Source organism: Alosa alosa, chromosome 22 (genome assembly GCF_017589495.1).
Source record: "Alosa alosa isolate M-15738 ecotype Scorff River chromosome 22, AALO_Geno_1.1, whole genome shotgun sequence".
NCBI lineage: Eukaryota > Metazoa > Chordata > Actinopteri > Clupeiformes > Clupeidae > Alosa > Alosa alosa.
Window position 1 is genome coordinate 6,022,799 of NC_063210.1, and position 16,803 is coordinate 6,039,601.

The 16,803-nt window shown below is 42.4% G+C and overlaps 1 protein-coding gene across 3 annotated transcripts in view; it reads right to left on the minus strand.

Moving 5' to 3' along the window:
- Positions 1-827: 827 nt before the first annotated feature.
- Positions 828-16,803, minus strand: part of LOC125287354 (myoferlin-like) — a 37,325-nt gene continuing 21,349 nt past the window's right edge. For all 3 annotated transcript variants that reach the window (XM_048233075.1, XM_048233074.1, XM_048233076.1), the window contains 34 exons: positions 15,908-16,032; positions 15,608-15,717; positions 14,426-14,618; positions 13,648-13,803; positions 13,324-13,455; positions 12,763-12,926; positions 12,290-12,404; positions 11,312-11,414; positions 10,779-10,915; positions 10,339-10,509; positions 9,930-10,014; positions 9,688-9,765; positions 9,232-9,413; positions 8,566-8,724; positions 8,319-8,420; positions 7,747-7,908; positions 7,351-7,516; positions 6,948-7,021; positions 6,068-6,079; positions 5,741-5,839; positions 5,469-5,597; positions 5,072-5,227; positions 4,714-4,805; positions 4,453-4,623; positions 3,926-4,074; positions 3,478-3,617; positions 3,299-3,387; positions 3,126-3,221; positions 2,545-2,686; positions 2,298-2,397; positions 1,972-2,165; positions 1,762-1,871; positions 1,466-1,613; positions 828-1,248 (listed from right to left, as the gene is read on the minus strand). In XM_048233075.1, the coding sequence (XP_048089032.1) occupies positions 1,204-1,248; positions 1,466-1,613; positions 1,762-1,871; positions 1,972-2,165; positions 2,298-2,397; positions 2,545-2,686; positions 3,126-3,221; positions 3,299-3,387; positions 3,478-3,617; positions 3,926-4,074; positions 4,453-4,623; positions 4,714-4,805; positions 5,072-5,227; positions 5,469-5,597; positions 5,741-5,839; positions 6,068-6,079; positions 6,948-7,021; positions 7,351-7,516; positions 7,747-7,908; positions 8,319-8,420; positions 8,566-8,724; positions 9,232-9,413; positions 9,688-9,765; positions 9,930-10,014; positions 10,339-10,509; positions 10,779-10,915; positions 11,312-11,414; positions 12,290-12,404; positions 12,763-12,926; positions 13,324-13,455; positions 13,648-13,803; positions 14,426-14,618; positions 15,608-15,717; positions 15,908-16,032 (4,286 nt within the window). In that variant the 3' untranslated portion in view covers positions 828-1,203. The remainder of the gene's footprint in view (positions 1,249-1,465; positions 1,614-1,761; positions 1,872-1,971; positions 2,166-2,297; positions 2,398-2,544; positions 2,687-3,125; positions 3,222-3,298; positions 3,388-3,477; positions 3,618-3,925; positions 4,075-4,452; positions 4,624-4,713; positions 4,806-5,071; positions 5,228-5,468; positions 5,598-5,740; positions 5,840-6,067; positions 6,080-6,947; positions 7,022-7,350; positions 7,517-7,746; positions 7,909-8,318; positions 8,421-8,565; positions 8,725-9,231; positions 9,414-9,687; positions 9,766-9,929; positions 10,015-10,338; positions 10,510-10,778; positions 10,916-11,311; positions 11,415-12,289; positions 12,405-12,762; positions 12,927-13,323; positions 13,456-13,647; positions 13,804-14,425; positions 14,619-15,607; positions 15,718-15,907; positions 16,033-16,803) is intronic.

Below are 16,803 nucleotides of genomic sequence, written 5' to 3' on the forward strand. Positions count from 1 at the left end.
TGCAAATGCTAGACAGGAGGTGTGGTTTTGTTCAGCAGTGTTACAGCCTCTGAAAAGAAGCTGTACCTGAGCCTGCTGGTGCGGGAGCGCAGGCTCCTGTATCGCCTGCCAGACGGGAGTAGACTGAAAACACCATGGTGTGGGTGGGTGGGTGGCATCCTTGACAATGGATTTGGCTTTGTTTGTACAGTGTTTATGATACGTGTTGTGGATGGAGGGGAGTTGGGAGCCAGTAGTCCTTTGGGCAGATTTTACTACTCTTTGTAGTGCCTTGCGATCAGAAGCGCTGCAGTTGCCGTACCATTCAGAGCTGCAGTTAGTGAGTATGCTCTCAACGGTACAACAGTAGAAGTCTGTTAGAATCCTAGGACATAGGTGTGCTTTCTTCAGGGTTCGTAGAAAGTTAAGGCCTTCACCAGACTGGAGGAGTTGAGACCAAGAAAGATTTTCAGTGATGTGTACCCCAAGGAACTTAAAGATAGACACACGTTCCACCTCAGCACCGCTGATGTGGAGGGGGATGTGTGCCCTGCTCTTGGCCCTCCTGAAATCCACAATGATCTCCTTGGTCTTCTGGGTATTGAGTGCCAGGTTATTGTTTTTGCACCACATAGCTAGGTGCTGAACCTCCTTTCTATATGCTGCTTCATCCTCCTCTCTGATCAGGCCCACCACTGTGGTGTCATCTGCCAACTTGATTATGGCACTGGAGCCATAAACAGGGGCGCAGTCGTGGGTGAAGAGGGAGTAGGGAGGGAGGTCTACTAAATTGCAATCTGTAATGTAGGCTATTTACTGTATATGTAATAAAATAGCAGAACATGAAGTATTTTAATTATTCATTTATTTCATTAGGCCCACATATAATTCCATATAAAAAAGTATGAGACAACATTTCAAAGTGCAAAACTGGAAAAAGGTGCTCAAACTTTCCTTAACCTTAACAGACAGATGTGTAAGAACCAGCATGAGACCATTAAAAGGATGTGACATAATGTAATTGAATATAGAACATTTAAAACCACTGAAGTGACATATTTTATAAAGATCTGCAGACAAATGTTAATGTTAAAATACAAGCATTCCATAACAGTTTAAAAAAAAAAAAAAAAAAAAAAAAAAAAAAAAAAAAAAAAAAGTCGGCAGTTAGTGCTTTAAATTTTATGACGGCTTCAAATTCTTTGGTTCCTCATCTGGAACAGGTCATCTTGCTGAAAACGGCTTCACAATCTTCATTGAAATGTAGTTCTGAAAGCAGCCAGAAAATAATATGCCACCATCAGACAGCTGATCTCACACATTAGGAAACCTACCCATTACAATGGTGTGAAGGTAAAGACATAACTGTGCTTAACTAATCAGTTAACTACTGAAATGAAAACAAAGCCACATGACCTTCAAGAAATACAAAACAGAATCATGCACAAGCTGATCCTTTTCTGCTGTAACGTAGATTGGTGCTTACCGGAAGTGAATACAGCAGGATTCCAATGAAGAGCAAGACCACGATGAGCAGGATCAGCCCAATGAACAACCATTTAAACCTTCGCCACACAATGAACTTCATGGTCTTACATGGATTAGTGAACCAGAAGAAGGATGTTTCAGGACGGCTGTTAAACAGCAGAAGTAACAAGGGATATTAATTTCCTTCATCATTAGTTTCAGTATACCATTAAGATGCTTTACACTTGTTAAATAGCAAAACTAAATAGACTTGTGGATTTACATGTATTTTTACTTAAGTCATGATAATCTTACTTTGGTGGGTCCAGTTTTGGGTGCATGTTTGGGTCATCGCGGCCTTTTCCTGTCGGTCTTTCGTCTGCCTCAGTTTCAGACACTATCTCCAGAGACAACTCCACCTTCCCCTGGAGACCACAAAGCACACACAAAGTGTAACCGGATGTAACCAACTACTCCAATAGATAGCCTCTAGAGATCCCCTTTGTAAAATATAGATGTACTTACACCAAGGTCTTTTTTGCCATCCTTCTCAACCACACAGGGCCACCACCCTCTAACAGCCTTCTGGTGGAAGAGTGACTTGGTCACATCCCACTTCTGGTGAGGAATTTCACCCTCTTTTGACAGCATGTCAATACTGCACTTGTGTGACATCTTTGTTGGTGCTATGAGGTTATGCAAGTCAAGTTCAACGGAACCTGTTACAGAGAGAGAGAGGACAAAACTCCATTGATTATTGTCAATTACATCCCATGACACATCAGCTGGGGACTGAAATACATTTTGAAAATTATGCAGGACTAAAAACAGTTCCCCTCATCAAGACTCACCAAGGTAGTCATCCAGTGAGAATTTGTCATTATCCCATATCTGAATGATCAGCTTAGGCGGTATCCTAAACTCAGTCTTGTCAAGACTCCAAAAGTGTTCCTATTAGAAATAAAAATGGATTTAATGACAAAACGTGGATAGAAAGTGTATACTCAACAAAAGAAAAAACAAAATAATGTAAAAAAAATATGAATAAAGAATTCATCTAAAATATAGAATAAAAAAAATGAACGAAACAAAACTCACCTTTTTAGAGACAAGGCACAGCTGTTCAGCAGGCAGGTACTCAAAGGGAAACACATATCTCCAGTTGAAGTTGCCGTCTCCATCCAGGGAGCGGTAGTGCACATCAGTCTTCTGCTTGTCATCCTCCATGCCTGGCATCCAGCTGAGAAAGTAAATAAAAACAAACAAATCACTCTAGGTGATTGTATCTGCACTGAAGAGGTTAATTCATTCACAAATAAGTTCATTACTACGTCTAAACACAACACAGTAATACATAGACTTCAGGATTTCACACACCATCTTATTCAAACTGGCTATCCCATCTAATAGCAGGGATTTCTTTTCTAATTTGTCCAATAGACCTTTTATGCAGCAGTCGTTTTTGACACAAAACAGTAGGACAAACGCAGGTTTTACTAACAATGTGAATTAAGGTTCCGATTCTAATATAGTTCAATTGAAGAGAACGTAATTGGTCATATCTGTTCTTGCCCATGACTTCATGTCAGAATAGCAGCTCTGATAAAAGGTCTAGTCTGATACAGTACTCACAGAGGCAATATAGCTTGAATGTTCACCTCCCCGGTGGCGCCTCTTACCCTTTGACATAGATGTCGCTCATCCTCTCCCCTGTAACACTTGTCTCATCCAGAATCACATCGGTGGTGTTCCAGACGACGACACGCAGGAAATGTCTGATGCAAAAGAAGTTGTATTCAATATTCAGAAATAATGCTTTGAACAGCTAAATGAATGTTGGCTTGTGTCTTACTTTTGGGCCTTGCGGGGGGAGATCTCAAAGGGAGGTCCTGGAAGGCCTAAGCTTTTGGGGAAAATGTCCACCCACATTTGAAGACTCCCCTACAAAGCGGAAAGTATTTGAAACATAAGACGGGGAGATGAGGATTTTTAATTTCAGAACCATGAGTAAGCGCGTCTGCGCGTCTGTACCTGAGAGAGAGTGGGCTGGAAGCTGCTGTAGAGGGTTCTGGTCTCCACGTGTTCTGGAACTAGGCCATGAGTTCTAAGCACATGCAGTGCAATGCGCTCAGCAGGTGGACCCAAGTGCTGGTGCATCACCTTGTTCGCCTCTACAAACACACATCACTACATGAGACTGAAAACATACACAGACTTTCAAAGTCCAAGGCCAAGATATTATATGGAGAGGCTGTGATGCTTTTTCTAGATACAACAAACCATGTTGGAATAAAAACACTCAAACTGTTACCAAGAACACCAAAACTAAATGTATATCTGCAATATTTTTGGACTTTATAATGTACAGTAAGTGAGCATACTATACCCACTCTTCAAAAACAAATCAGGCACTATGATGTTTTCCTTAATCAATAAACTCAATAATCTCAAATGAGTGTGCATATTAGGAAAGGCTCACCAAATTCTTCCAAGCTGTGCTGTTTTCCAGCGAAGTGCAATGTGTTTCCGTTGTCCTCAGTCCGGGGCGGAGAGATGCCCTTGAGCCGGGCCAGATTCTGGAGGATCTGAGAGGGCTTCAGCTGGTCCCTCCACTGGTTAATGCCAGAGCTGCAAGAGTCAGGCATCATAGAAGTTAAGTCATGATGGGGCTTTATGGATATTTCTCCCTAAATCTAGCAGACACACCAGCAAACTGATATCAGACATGCCTTGAATACAACATAGGCATATCTGGAACTGATAGATCGTAGCTTGCTAGTTGCCTTGATAGATCTCATGGTGCTGTAAAAGCTGTTATTACTTTTTTGATTTTGTACAAGGGTCACAAAACTTTGCAGTCAATACCCTGACAAGTAAAACTTAAGAATGCTTCATCTTCTGATCAGTGATCCGTGACTAAGTTAGACCAGAACAGACATTCATTCAAACAAGGTCCATAATGTATGGAGTTCAATTGTATAAGTGCAACTGGAAAAGGGTTCTTACATGCAGTAGGTCTGAGGCAAACCACAGTAGGAACCAAAACGAGAGAGGAAGCGGTTTTCCAAGTCAATCACCGTCTCTCCGACTTTTTCATCTCGGGTCAACAGGTCATAATCATAGACAGAAATCTTCAGGTCTTTGTCTTGTGGGAGGAAGCATGATAGCTCAAACATCCTGCAGCAGACAGGGAGATTCAGTTCTAGCATGAAGCAGGTGCTTGGTCATAAAACAAACAAATAAATATCTTGATGTTGCACACATTACCTTCCAAACACAGGGCTTGTGGTGTTTGGTAAATAGTTGTCCCGGTCATCAATAGTCTTCCTTCCCAAAGATAACTTTATATATGGATCACACTGAACATGGAGGAGAAAAAAAAGATCTTTAGACACAGGACATTGAACAGGTGAAATAATCCTGAAATCTCCTGAAATAGAACAAATGGCAATAATCAGATCTAAAAATGATGCTTGATCATACAGTAGCACCCACTATACAGTATAAACTCCTGATTGAGGCCTAGAGCTGCTCAACACCATAGATGACGGTTTCTATATGCTTTAGACCCCTCTGAGCATAGATCCCCTGAGTTAAGAGAGAAGATGCTAAAAGTGTGCCTGACCAGGCCATTGTTGTCTTTGGGCTGGAGGTCCAAAGCCTGCACCACATAGATCCGCACCAGGCACTCCTGGGGCCCACTCTCCGGGAGCTCCCGAAACTGGCGGGGTGGGGGGGTGACCCCAGGGTCATCAGAGAGGGGGTACACCTTAAACGAGCCCTGAGGGACACAAGGGACGAAAGAGTCAGTGTGCCACTGGAGGAATCTTAAAAAATTAAAATTAAAAATTAAAATAAAAAAGTTCTGTTTTAAAACTCCTTCCACTTCCTCTTGGTAGCAAGCAAGTTTAAAACAATCTTTCTAAAGGTTTTCTATCACGTTTAGTTCCGATAAACGTTAAGTAAGTCAAGTTTTAGAACAACTTTGTACACATTTTCAATAACAACAAAAAGGGCCTGACCTTGAATTCTCCAACAACTGAGGGGTCATTTTCCCCATGTTCATTCTTGCCCCTTAGCAGCTGGAAGGTGCTACAGAAATCTGTTAGCCCCTTGAACTCCTCAATTTTCTCCAGTTCCTTGTCATACACCTGACAAGCCATTCAAACAACACGGATATTAACTGATGACCCAACAGTCAACCAACGTTTGTATATGAATAGTGACCAATTATATTACTTGAGGATGACATGTGACATTTAAAAGAAACACTGAAATGAAAGGTCCTACTCACTTTAAGAGTGTCATATCCCTTCTGACTGTAGGGGCCGCACTTCTCATGCTGTCCAATGGAGGCGTAGAATTTACTCCACCAGTCAACCACCTCTTTTTCCTGCAATAACATTTATGGGGTTATTAAATGGGAAGACAAACAACAGGGTAAGGGTGTGAAATAATATGGACTATTAACTGCCCAAGCCTAACAGGATTTCAACAGGACTGTCTGAAGTATAAAGTATAGTTTTAAAGTTTAAAATACTTCACTTGAGTCCTCGCTCATGTATTTACTTAGTCGACTTATCACAAAATCAAAAAATTAATTTTAAAGACAAATTCTTACCTTCTCCACACGCTGACAAAGAGTGAAGAAAAAAGAAGCAGCATTAGAATCTAACAGTTGAACAACAATTGAAATGATAGTAAATTTCATACATGCTGAATTTAGATTAATTTAACGCTGGTGCTGATTTCATGTTGATTGATAGAAATGATTATCATTGTTTTAAATCATAGATCACAAACGAACCCTGTGAGAGATGCACAACAAAGAACACTTCCAGAATTAGCATTCATTCAAAATAATGAATTCTAATTTACATAATCATTCACCATGTCATGGAAGAAAGCAAGGTCATTTACATGGCATGTAAGTTAGGCACTTATAAACTAGAGGCAAGCAGAGCAATAAATGTTTGTGTGTTTTTATGCATGTCCTGTTAAAATCACCTTTGCTAACTGCCAACTCCCCAAAGATAGCAAACAATTGTACACTTCTCCTTTGAGCCAGGAAGCATCAAATGAATTAAATGAGTCAGGAACTGAATTTCATGAACCAATTCATGAAATTGCTTCAGAAAATGAGAACCCCACGTTGGAGCTCATGTTTTCTTTACTGATTAATCAGCTACTCATGCTTGGGACTGTGGAGTACATACTATATGGTGAGGGGTGGGGACCATTTTGTCTACTGCAGCAGACATACCATGCAGAAACTGGAAGTCAGAATGTTGACCAACAAGTGAAATGAATGTGGGTTATATGACGTGTTTGGAGACCATCATAAAAGACATATGGGATATATGATGTTAACATGCTTCAAATATACACCATAAAAAGAACAAAATATGGACACTACAAAGCTTTAAGTACTGACAACGAAGGGCAAATGTCACATAAAGATAGGTGGGTTCAAAGAATGAGTATGGTCTAGTATATTATACCTCTGCTGCCAGTAGTGGTCTGCTGTCATCCATATTTATAGCCAGGTCACGAGGAGGAGACGCCATCAAAGCCACTGCAACACAAAGTATTCATGTACACTTAATTATTTATGTGTAAATACAGAGACAGACTTCATTACTATGGTGAGGCAGACTTCAGTCTTTGGACTGCTCTGCTATGGATGTGCTATGTGGAGACTGTATACTACATCAAATATTTTTGTAACGCTTGAAATCAGTGCCAACAACAACAACAACAACAACAACAACAACAACAGATCTAGCCAGCCGACCTTACAATTCCATTGGGAGATAAAATCCTCTGAAGACCACATCAGACAAAGCACAAGTCAAAAGAGGACAATAACAATCAATCACACTGATAATGGATAAACAGTCATACTTTTGGAGGTCATGGACATATCGGATGTGATTTCGAAGGGGTCACAGCGGAACCCCTCCAGGGACACGATGGTGCACTGGCCCACCACAGGCTTCCTGCCAAATGGCCGGTGGTCGATGACTTTCATCACAATGGGGGGCGTGTACATCTCCTCTTTGGGAAGGAGCTGCGGGAACACAGACAGCAGTGCTGGTCAGACACTGCCCTTGGGTGGAAGGTTTGGAAACTGAACTAGAAGATTCAACTGTTGTCTCTATTCGGAAGAAAACCTTGGGGGTTGAGGGGCGAAGATATACAGAGTCTAAGAGAAATTAGATTTCTGTGGATTATACCATTCCCACAGTGTTACGACCTTTTCTATATTTTAATTGGACAACATAAATTAATTCTTCTCACCACTTTGAGGAAGAGGACGGAGACTGGGAAGTTGGGGCTCTTCTTCATGTTCTTGATGGTGGCGGAGTGGACCACCTCGCCCCCGCACTCCACCACCAGACTGGGAGACGACACGCTGGCTAGCTGGTATGCCTTCATGTTACGTAATCCCCACGCCAAAATCTGATACCAACACACAATGGGATTTGAGCTGAGCTTTCACCTTACTTTACTTTTACACAATAGCTGGGACGGTCTGCACATTCCCCATACTAAAAGTTGACAGTAAATGACTACAGGATGCTGCAACCAATTAAATTTTAGCATTTTGTCATTTCAAACCTAGTTGTTTTTTATATTCACACTTTTATGTATTTTATATTCAAACTTATATTCAAACTTATGACAGGACTTGTGCTCAACTGATCCAACTCCATGCAGGATTTTATATCATTAGAGACAGTCTAGCACCCAGTTTCCCTATACACAACATATGATATATAGGCAGATGTGGACTATAGGCACATATAGGCAGAGCTTCTCCTACATTAAGGACAGAAAAGGCCCTTTGCTGACCATTCGACTCCTCTTACCTCAATGGCAGTGAGCTGGACCACAGGCCTCACACCCTGGGGCACCATGTACAGCTTCTCCCCCCTCTTAGGAGGGACCAGGGGCAGGTCTGTGTCATTGCCCTGCAGAGGGGACAATCACACAGTCACCACTGCTTACAATGTAGATGAATATACACTCATTTATCTAACACACACACGCACACACATACACACACACACACACACACGCACACAAACACACGCACACACACACACACACACATACCTTATCCTTCAGAATGAGCTCTGCGGAGACCAGGATGTCCCCTACGTGCTCTCCCTTCTGCATGACTGGCTTCCAGAGTAGTTTGGGGGAGCCGTCCATGCCTGGGTGCAGCTTCACCAGGGGCTTGCACAGGCTCCTGCCCAGCAGCTCATCCTTCCCCTGGGGGGAGAATCAACACTGAAGATGTACAAACAGCTCCAGTAGGCTAGATCCAGTGTTTAAAGCTACTCCTAAAGGAGTTCATGGCTCTGACATACTTTCTGTAGGAAATATGCATGCTGTGGCAAATCTATGGATGAGTCCAAACATTCACTTAAATACTGTAGGGCCAAAGTAGAATTTTAGGTAAACAAACAAATGCTGTTCTGATAGAAAATGTTTCCACATTTCTCACAATTATTCTTTAATCCACAGACCATCTGCACCATAAATATAAATATATTTCCACAATCGGTGGATGTCTGTTTATTAGCTTTACTGCTTGCTTGAGTAGAATCTTGCTCGATTCATATTTTTTTGTCATGGAAAGTCAGCGAAAAAGACATGGAATTTTATAATTGACTTAGAGTGGGAACCCTGTAGTGTTAAAATTATTTTCTATGCTGTGCCATATATGCTCATATGCAACCGATATGGCTTTGTTTGTGGATCCATGCAACTACCCACCACTTGGTCTTTATCGTAGATCTCCAGCACCACGGGGGGAGGGTTGTGCTGCAGGGCTTGCGGGTCTCCGTAGACCTCCACACTGTTGAAGATCAGAGTCTGGTCCCACGTCGGGTTCAGGGAGGACTTCACCGTCTCCGTAGTTTTGCTCATGTGCAAGAAGGACACGTGCGTGTAAGGATCTTTTCGGGGTGACAGGAGGGATGGGTTACGTTTTTTAGTAATCGCAGAATAACAACAAGAATAGCAAACATCCCCAATTGCTGTAGCATGATAATCGGGTGGAGTTATCTTCTTCATTGAAGTTCATGTTCTACAACACAGTTGATCAAATACAAACCACCCTGTAATCACACCATGATCGCATCATTGATATTGAGATAATTATTGAGCTTACAGTACATGCTAAAACTGCATGATGCTGTAAAAATCAAATTGAGCAGCATGCTCTATTACCAGAGAAGCTGTCTTTGTCCAAGGCCATGAGGTTCCTGGCCTGGTAAACATACACTCGCAGGTGATAGACAGAGGCTCCTATAAGACAAGGGGAAGAAAATGTCAACATTACTCGACCTTCATCCGTTCATCGAAACATAGCACACAAATGCATCTGTATACTGAGCAATTTAGACCCCTAAATCATATTTTGCACTACATATATGTCAGTAATGACATACTGAAAAATCAAGTGTTCTTACGGTCAAATGTACAGGAGACAGTGGGAGTGTTGGCACCGAATGCTTTGCTGGCTTCCTTAGAGCCCTTGTCCTCATGATCTATGCTCTGCAAACACAGAGGAGAGGAGAGGCATCAGCAATCCCTGGAGTTCATGCATCAACAACAGCAACACTTCACCATACCATTCATTTTCAAATACATTTATCCAATTTGACTAACATTCTTTAAATTAATAACAGAAAAATCCATGTACTTATGGTGAGTTTTACAACCAGCGATGACCGCTAAATGATACTGTATTGAGATGTTGAAATTTCAAAAATGGTCTGGTAGATTGATTGACCATCATGAGTTTCTTTGTAGCCCTCTAAAACTAGCAATAAAATAGAGATAAACAGTGTGGACAAGACCCTGAAAACAGCTACTCACCAGCGCCCCCTCCAGGTTGAAGATGGCTGACGCTCCAACACGGTTGGCTGGACCCATCTTCCTCCTCCATCGCCGTCGGCGGAATGTGTCTGACGAGCGCTCCTTCTTGTGGAACTTCCAGCCAATCAGAGAGGTGTATTCCCAGCCCTCTGGATCTCCAACATCTCTCCTCTACCAATCAGAAAAGAATATGAAAAATATCAAACAGTCAACGAGCAACCAATGAACACCAATGTTTTAAATCCTTACTCACATAAAATCAGTACACAACTAAACCAGTAACGGCCTACTGTAATTTCACTAGGAAGATTAAATTAGAGACATATCCCATTAGCCAACACATTAGACCTTTGCAGCAGTCAAACACTCATCTAAATTCATGTTTTGAAACAGTCCAATGGCAGCACAGTGATGGTCCAGAGGGCCCACTCTAAACTGACCTCAGTAGAGGGCCCAGCAGCTACCCTCTTCCTGGGCCGGATCAACCTCTTCCGCCGGTGCACATGGTACATCTTCTCAGCAGGCACCCAGGACTTGGGCTTGTCATCTGGAGGGATGGTGATGCCATACTCCCATCCTGCATACCAACATATATCACACATAGACATTAGACATAATTGGGACAAAAATGTCAAGAATAAAATGGGTTCTGTAAAGTGCTGACATTGTACTAGTCATTGTTTGCTTCCACACATTCATTATCAGTGTAAATAAAAATGAAGTCCAACTAAACTGAAATATAGAGGCAAGCGGCAATCATCAGAGCCCAAGCAGAATTGAGGACCCTCAATGTGCATTGAAGAATTTACAAACTGAGTTAAGGTGGCATAATCAGGTTCTAGCTTAAGACTGTTGAGAACCAAGATTCAAATATTGAGATATAGGCCCCTTCTGATGACTTCTCATGAAAAGAATCCTCAAAAATGCAGCTTGTAGAGTGTTCACAGTGGTCACGTGGCAGTGAGTGTCCAACCTTTCTCATCCACAGCTCGATTGATGTCAAAGCTCCAGGCGTCCTCCCACGCCCAGCCAGATGGACACTCAATCTCAGCCGGACTCTGGGCCTTCTCCCCGTTCTGAAATCACACAACACGCACAACTGAAAGCAACCAACACACACAGTGAAACGGAACACAACTTATAAACTTCACACATCTCATTGTGCTGCTTTATAGTTTACATTAAATCAGTTTAGCGGATGCTTATAAAGACATTTCCCATCCAGCAGAACATACAGTATAAGGTTTTGTGTGACTACTGCACTCATCGACTGTATATGGCTGTCCGCACAACAAACAATCTGGCTACATCATGTTGAACTAAAATTACATTTCAGCATCAACAATGGCATGACAAAACAATAAAAGCAGACGTATGACTAATTTACTTTGAAAACAACCATAACTATTATGCCTACAAAAGCAGCTTAAAATGACCAGGCGGTAAAGTCATTCATGACAGTCCTTAAAGGGGTTTTATGTTGTGTTATCCATGTTGTTACGAGTGCTTGCCATTACAGGGCCCTAGTTCATGTGTTCATGCAAAATTGAAAAAAGAACAGAGTCAAATATCTGTTTATTTTGGGGAAGAAGTAAACTACATGTAATGAAAATAGCAGTTTATCTGCATTTCAGTTTGCTGGTAGTTCCTCTTACTATATATTTGTGAGGAATGAGGAAGCTTTTGAAAGGAAGAAATCAGAATATGCAGAACTGGTAGCAGAGGTAAGAGAGTGTGGCTGACAAGCACACACAACACCAGAGGATATAGTGGCAGAACAACTGCACACAGGGCCCTGGGGCAGAAATGGATCATGGGCCCTCCCTACCCCCAACACACACACACACACAGGGGCGTGACTTCCCATTTTTTGAAGGGTATGGAGCAACAATATATATCTGAAAATGTATGGATGTATGTTGTTGTGCTTGGTTGTGTCTGAAAGGCTCACCACGTCTGTGTAGGGCTCAGACGCAGGCTTCCACTCTCTCCCTGGGAGACGGGTTTCATTCTCAAACACCTCGTCCAGAAACTCTGTGTGTCCCGCGTCAGCCTCCGTCAGAAGACTAGATTGCAGGTGCACACACACACACACACACACACACACACACACACACACACACACGTCAGTGGATATAGCTCTTTGAAGATCTGCCTGTTGTTAATCCTTCACCTCCACAACAAAAGCATTTTCATTGTGATAAGTCATGAGAAGTTTGCTATTTATAACAGCAGAGTATAATATAAATAAATCGTGACTCTAGAGGGAGCTCTACAGTCGCCAAAAATACCTAAACCTGCATAGTGTACCTCAAATCACATGACTGCACAATGCTATGCTAAGAAATCACAACTTCAAGGTTAGATTAGTACAAGTTTTCTTCCACAAACATCTACCAAACCCTTTCCCATGGGCCTCCTCACCTCCTCTCTGGGTCGATGAACCAATCTGCTTCCCACTCCCATCCTTTAGGGGGCATAAAGTACTCTTGCTTCACCTTAATTCTGCCCGTCACATCAGAGAACTTGGGCCGTGTCAACAGGCCTGTTGTCCCCCACTTGCCAAACACCTCCGCCTGGTTCTCATACTAGAAACGCACAGAGAACATGCCATGTTTGTAAATCTGTTTGATATGTTACTTTTCAGATGCTGTAACACTGAATTGAAAGAATGCAGTCTACAATATTGGCAGAAAAGAAAAAGAATTTGCATTTTCAAATTTGAAATTCAATTTGCATGATATACTGTATGCATATGTCCTTCAGAACATTCATAAAACATTCAAAACACACCGGTATGACACAATCACTGAAAATAATAACTGTATGTAGATATTCTGGTTGAGAGATTTCCCCCCTACATAATGATCAGATGTATCAAATTGCAAAGGGTTATCAATTCGAAAGGGATCACAGACACTGTACCCTGAATTCCTAATGGTCTAAAAAGCATGGGGTGGTCAAATCATGTCAATGGTAACTAACCAGCTCTGCAAACACACTGTACGTTCCCTCAGCGAAGGCGTTAAACTTCTTCTCATCAGCAGACAGGCCCAACCACATGTTCAAGCGCACCTGCACCGGGACCTTCTGACCTTTGTTTTTGTCCATGGGGTACTGGGGGTGTACACAGAAAACAGGGCCATTCATGACATTTCCCTCAAGAACTGACAGAGGCTATATGCAAACAAAGAGTGTAATCTCACACACAGACACAGACAGATAGACTCACACACAGACACACAATTTGTATTTAATGTTTCAGATGCCACAAGACTGACAGACAGAAACACTAGCCAGTGAGTGTACCTTGAGAAAGATGTTGTGGGTCTTCCCGCAGTGCTGTCCACATGCCTCCTCGCTCTGGGTGGAGTAAAGCACCTCGTGGGCAGGGATTCGAGCATAGGCCACTCTCTTCTGACCGCGCAGCATCCAGATGATGATGTCAGGCATGCTGTTCTGGGGCTGAGGCGGGACAAAAGCACATTCAAAACCAATAACATTACAGAGATAGATGACTGGCAACTCTGTAGTCCAATGGAAACTGCTATATGTTAATACTCTTGTCAGTATTTATATGAATCTTTGTATAATTACTAAACTTGAGGTGAGACCATGAGATGCTTGACCCCAATGAGTGTTGTCTGCCATTAAGTTCATTTTTTTTTATTTATTATTTTAAGTGCATTTTTTGGGCCTTTTTGCCTTTATTCGCATAGGACAGTGAAGAGTGAGACAGGAAGCAAGTGGGAGAGAGAGATGGGGTGGGACCGGGATATGACCGCAGGTCGGATTCGAACCTGGGTCCCCGATTAAGTTCATTTTTAAAATAATATTCTTGCCTATTTTTACTTAGAACCTTAACCTCAACAATATGAGAATTTCACCGGCCCACTGTCAAAAATCAAGTTGAGACAGCAGTGAAGATAATGTAGGTTGACTTAAATACTATACTAAAGTACACTAAAATAATATGAAATAATATATACTAAGTATATTAAAAACCTTTCTAAAAGGCAAAAGCTTGCAAATAATGCATATAGATTATACATTAAAACAAATGTAACGTATAGGAAGTTTCTAGAACCTCTTCTGCGAGCTCCTTGAGTTTTTCCAGCCAGCCCTCGATGGTGCCCAGCGTGTCCCGGATGTCGGAGGCCTCCTGCAGCATCCCCTGGGCACACTCCTTCATCATCCCCATGGACTGGGCACGCAGCTTCCTAATCTGGATGTCCAGTGTCGTCAGGTTGCTCGTCCCCTCCAGTTCCGGTAACTGGAGACTGGAGTAGACAACATAAACATTTAGCCACGGAGTCCTGTAGTCATGAGTCAGACATGTTGTTGTGGACAGGTTTTTAGAGCAAAAGACTAGATTTTCAGCCTCTAACTGGGCACAGTGCAAAGTCGGTCAAGAGACTGAGCAGGGACTAAAGGTATTGTGTGGTGTGTGTGTGAGCACTATGCTTAGGATCGCGATCATGGTATCAAATTAGCAAGTCATTTTGACAATACATTTAGCTTTAGTCAGATTCAAGGCTTTGCACTTTGTCATTTAAAGGAGAAATCGGTCGGTTTTTCACATAGATCTCCATTTCTTGAGGTCACCGAGTAGGCCTACTGTCGGTAGGAAAAAAAAAGAAAACAATTGGTTTTACCTAGCTCGAGCTGCTAGTTCCAACAGCTAAAATAGCCAGGCAGCTACAGCTGTACACTCTGGGGGCATGAACATGGGGGCCCACGGACATGCCCCCAGAGTGTAGCGCTGTAGCTGCCTGGCTGCTGGGGGGGGGGGGTTCTCGTACCGACAGTACTTGGGGACCTCGAGAAGCGGAGATCTATGTGAAAACCTGTCGGATTTCTCCTTTAAATCAGGGTCTGTAGAGTCTGAAGGGCAGTTCTGGACTGTTTTTCTCCAAAAGGCAACCTTGTTTGCAGTGGATTTTAAGCCTCTGACCCAGTGCCAAAACATGGATCTCTCACAGACACATCCTTTTGTTATAAAATATGCCAAGAAGAAGTATGACACTGAGAATAATAGCCTGATTTTGGGACTAGTTAGACTGCAGAGGTCAAGAATCTCTATACTGTAGGTCTTGTCTATGTATTGTCATTGGCTATTTGCTGTATTGCTATAGAGTGACACCAACAACTGGAACCAAAACAAACATGCTTTGCTAATAAAATCTTATTCTGATTCTGAAAGTCATGTTCTCAAATTAGGATTGCATATTTGAAAGTGTCACAGGCGTTTGAGAGAGGTGTATTTTACCTGCTCAGGTCATCCACCAGCTGGTTAACAAGCTTCACCCAAATCTCATCCAAACGGTTGTCTGGGACCTTGGCATCAATACCTATCTTCAGAGCATCAATGTTCTCTTCCTAAAAGAAGAGTGAATATATTAAGCTTTAAATAGCAGAATATTTGATATACCGGTAATCAGATATCACTCTGTACCAAAATATTAGCCTAGATTTCTAGTAGGCAGTCAGATTGTGTGTATTCTTCTGTGTGTAGCCTATTATGAGAGAGACTGTAGTAAATCTCCTTGATAGACAACCATTTCCTCACCAGCCTGTTAGCAATGTAGATGATTATGTTCACTGCACCCAGCCTGTGGCTGATGTCTTCCCAGAAAGAGGTGAGGACAACCACAGGCTTGGTGTCAGCCCAGGGAAGGTAGTAGTAGTGATTCCCTTAGAGATGTAAGGAGAGCAGTAGGTTATACATACAACATATGGTATATCAAAAACACAAAGCAAGAGATAGAAACGGGCCGTTTCAGTAGAGTAGCCATTAGTATGGGGCAGCCATGGCCTACTGGTTAGCACTCTGGACTTGTAACCGGAGGGTTGCCGGTTCGAGCCCGACCAGTGGGCCACGGCTGAAGTGCCCTTGAGCAAAGCACCTAACCCCTCACTGCTCCCCGAGCGCCGCTGTTGTAGCAGGCAGCTCACTGCGCCGGGATTAGTGTGTGCTTCACCTCACTGTGTGTTCACTGTGTGCTCACTGTGTGCTGTGTGTGTTTCACTAATTCACGGATTGGGTTAAATGCAGAGACCAAATTTCCCTCACGGGATGAAAAGAGTATATATACACTTATATATACACTTATACTTATCTATAGTAGGAAAATGTCTAGAAGCAGCTTCCTAAATGTCGACGGGCTTTCTAAAGACCAAAACTTGCAAACAATGCAGAAAAAGTATACATCAAAAACAAAGCTTTAGACAATCTAAAAACACAGTCTAGATAGAACCTACACCAAAGCCGTCCTTTTTGCTTGCACACTGCTCCAACAAACACCAACAAACATTTTAAAGTTGGCAGCTGTTGGAAATAGTCTTTAGAATGCTCATAAAACCAAGTGCCAGTCCACACTGTGGTGTCTCCATCCAAACAACGCCAACAAAGACAGACGGCCGGCCCACACTGAGACAACTGTTGGTGTTTGTTGGAGTTTGTTG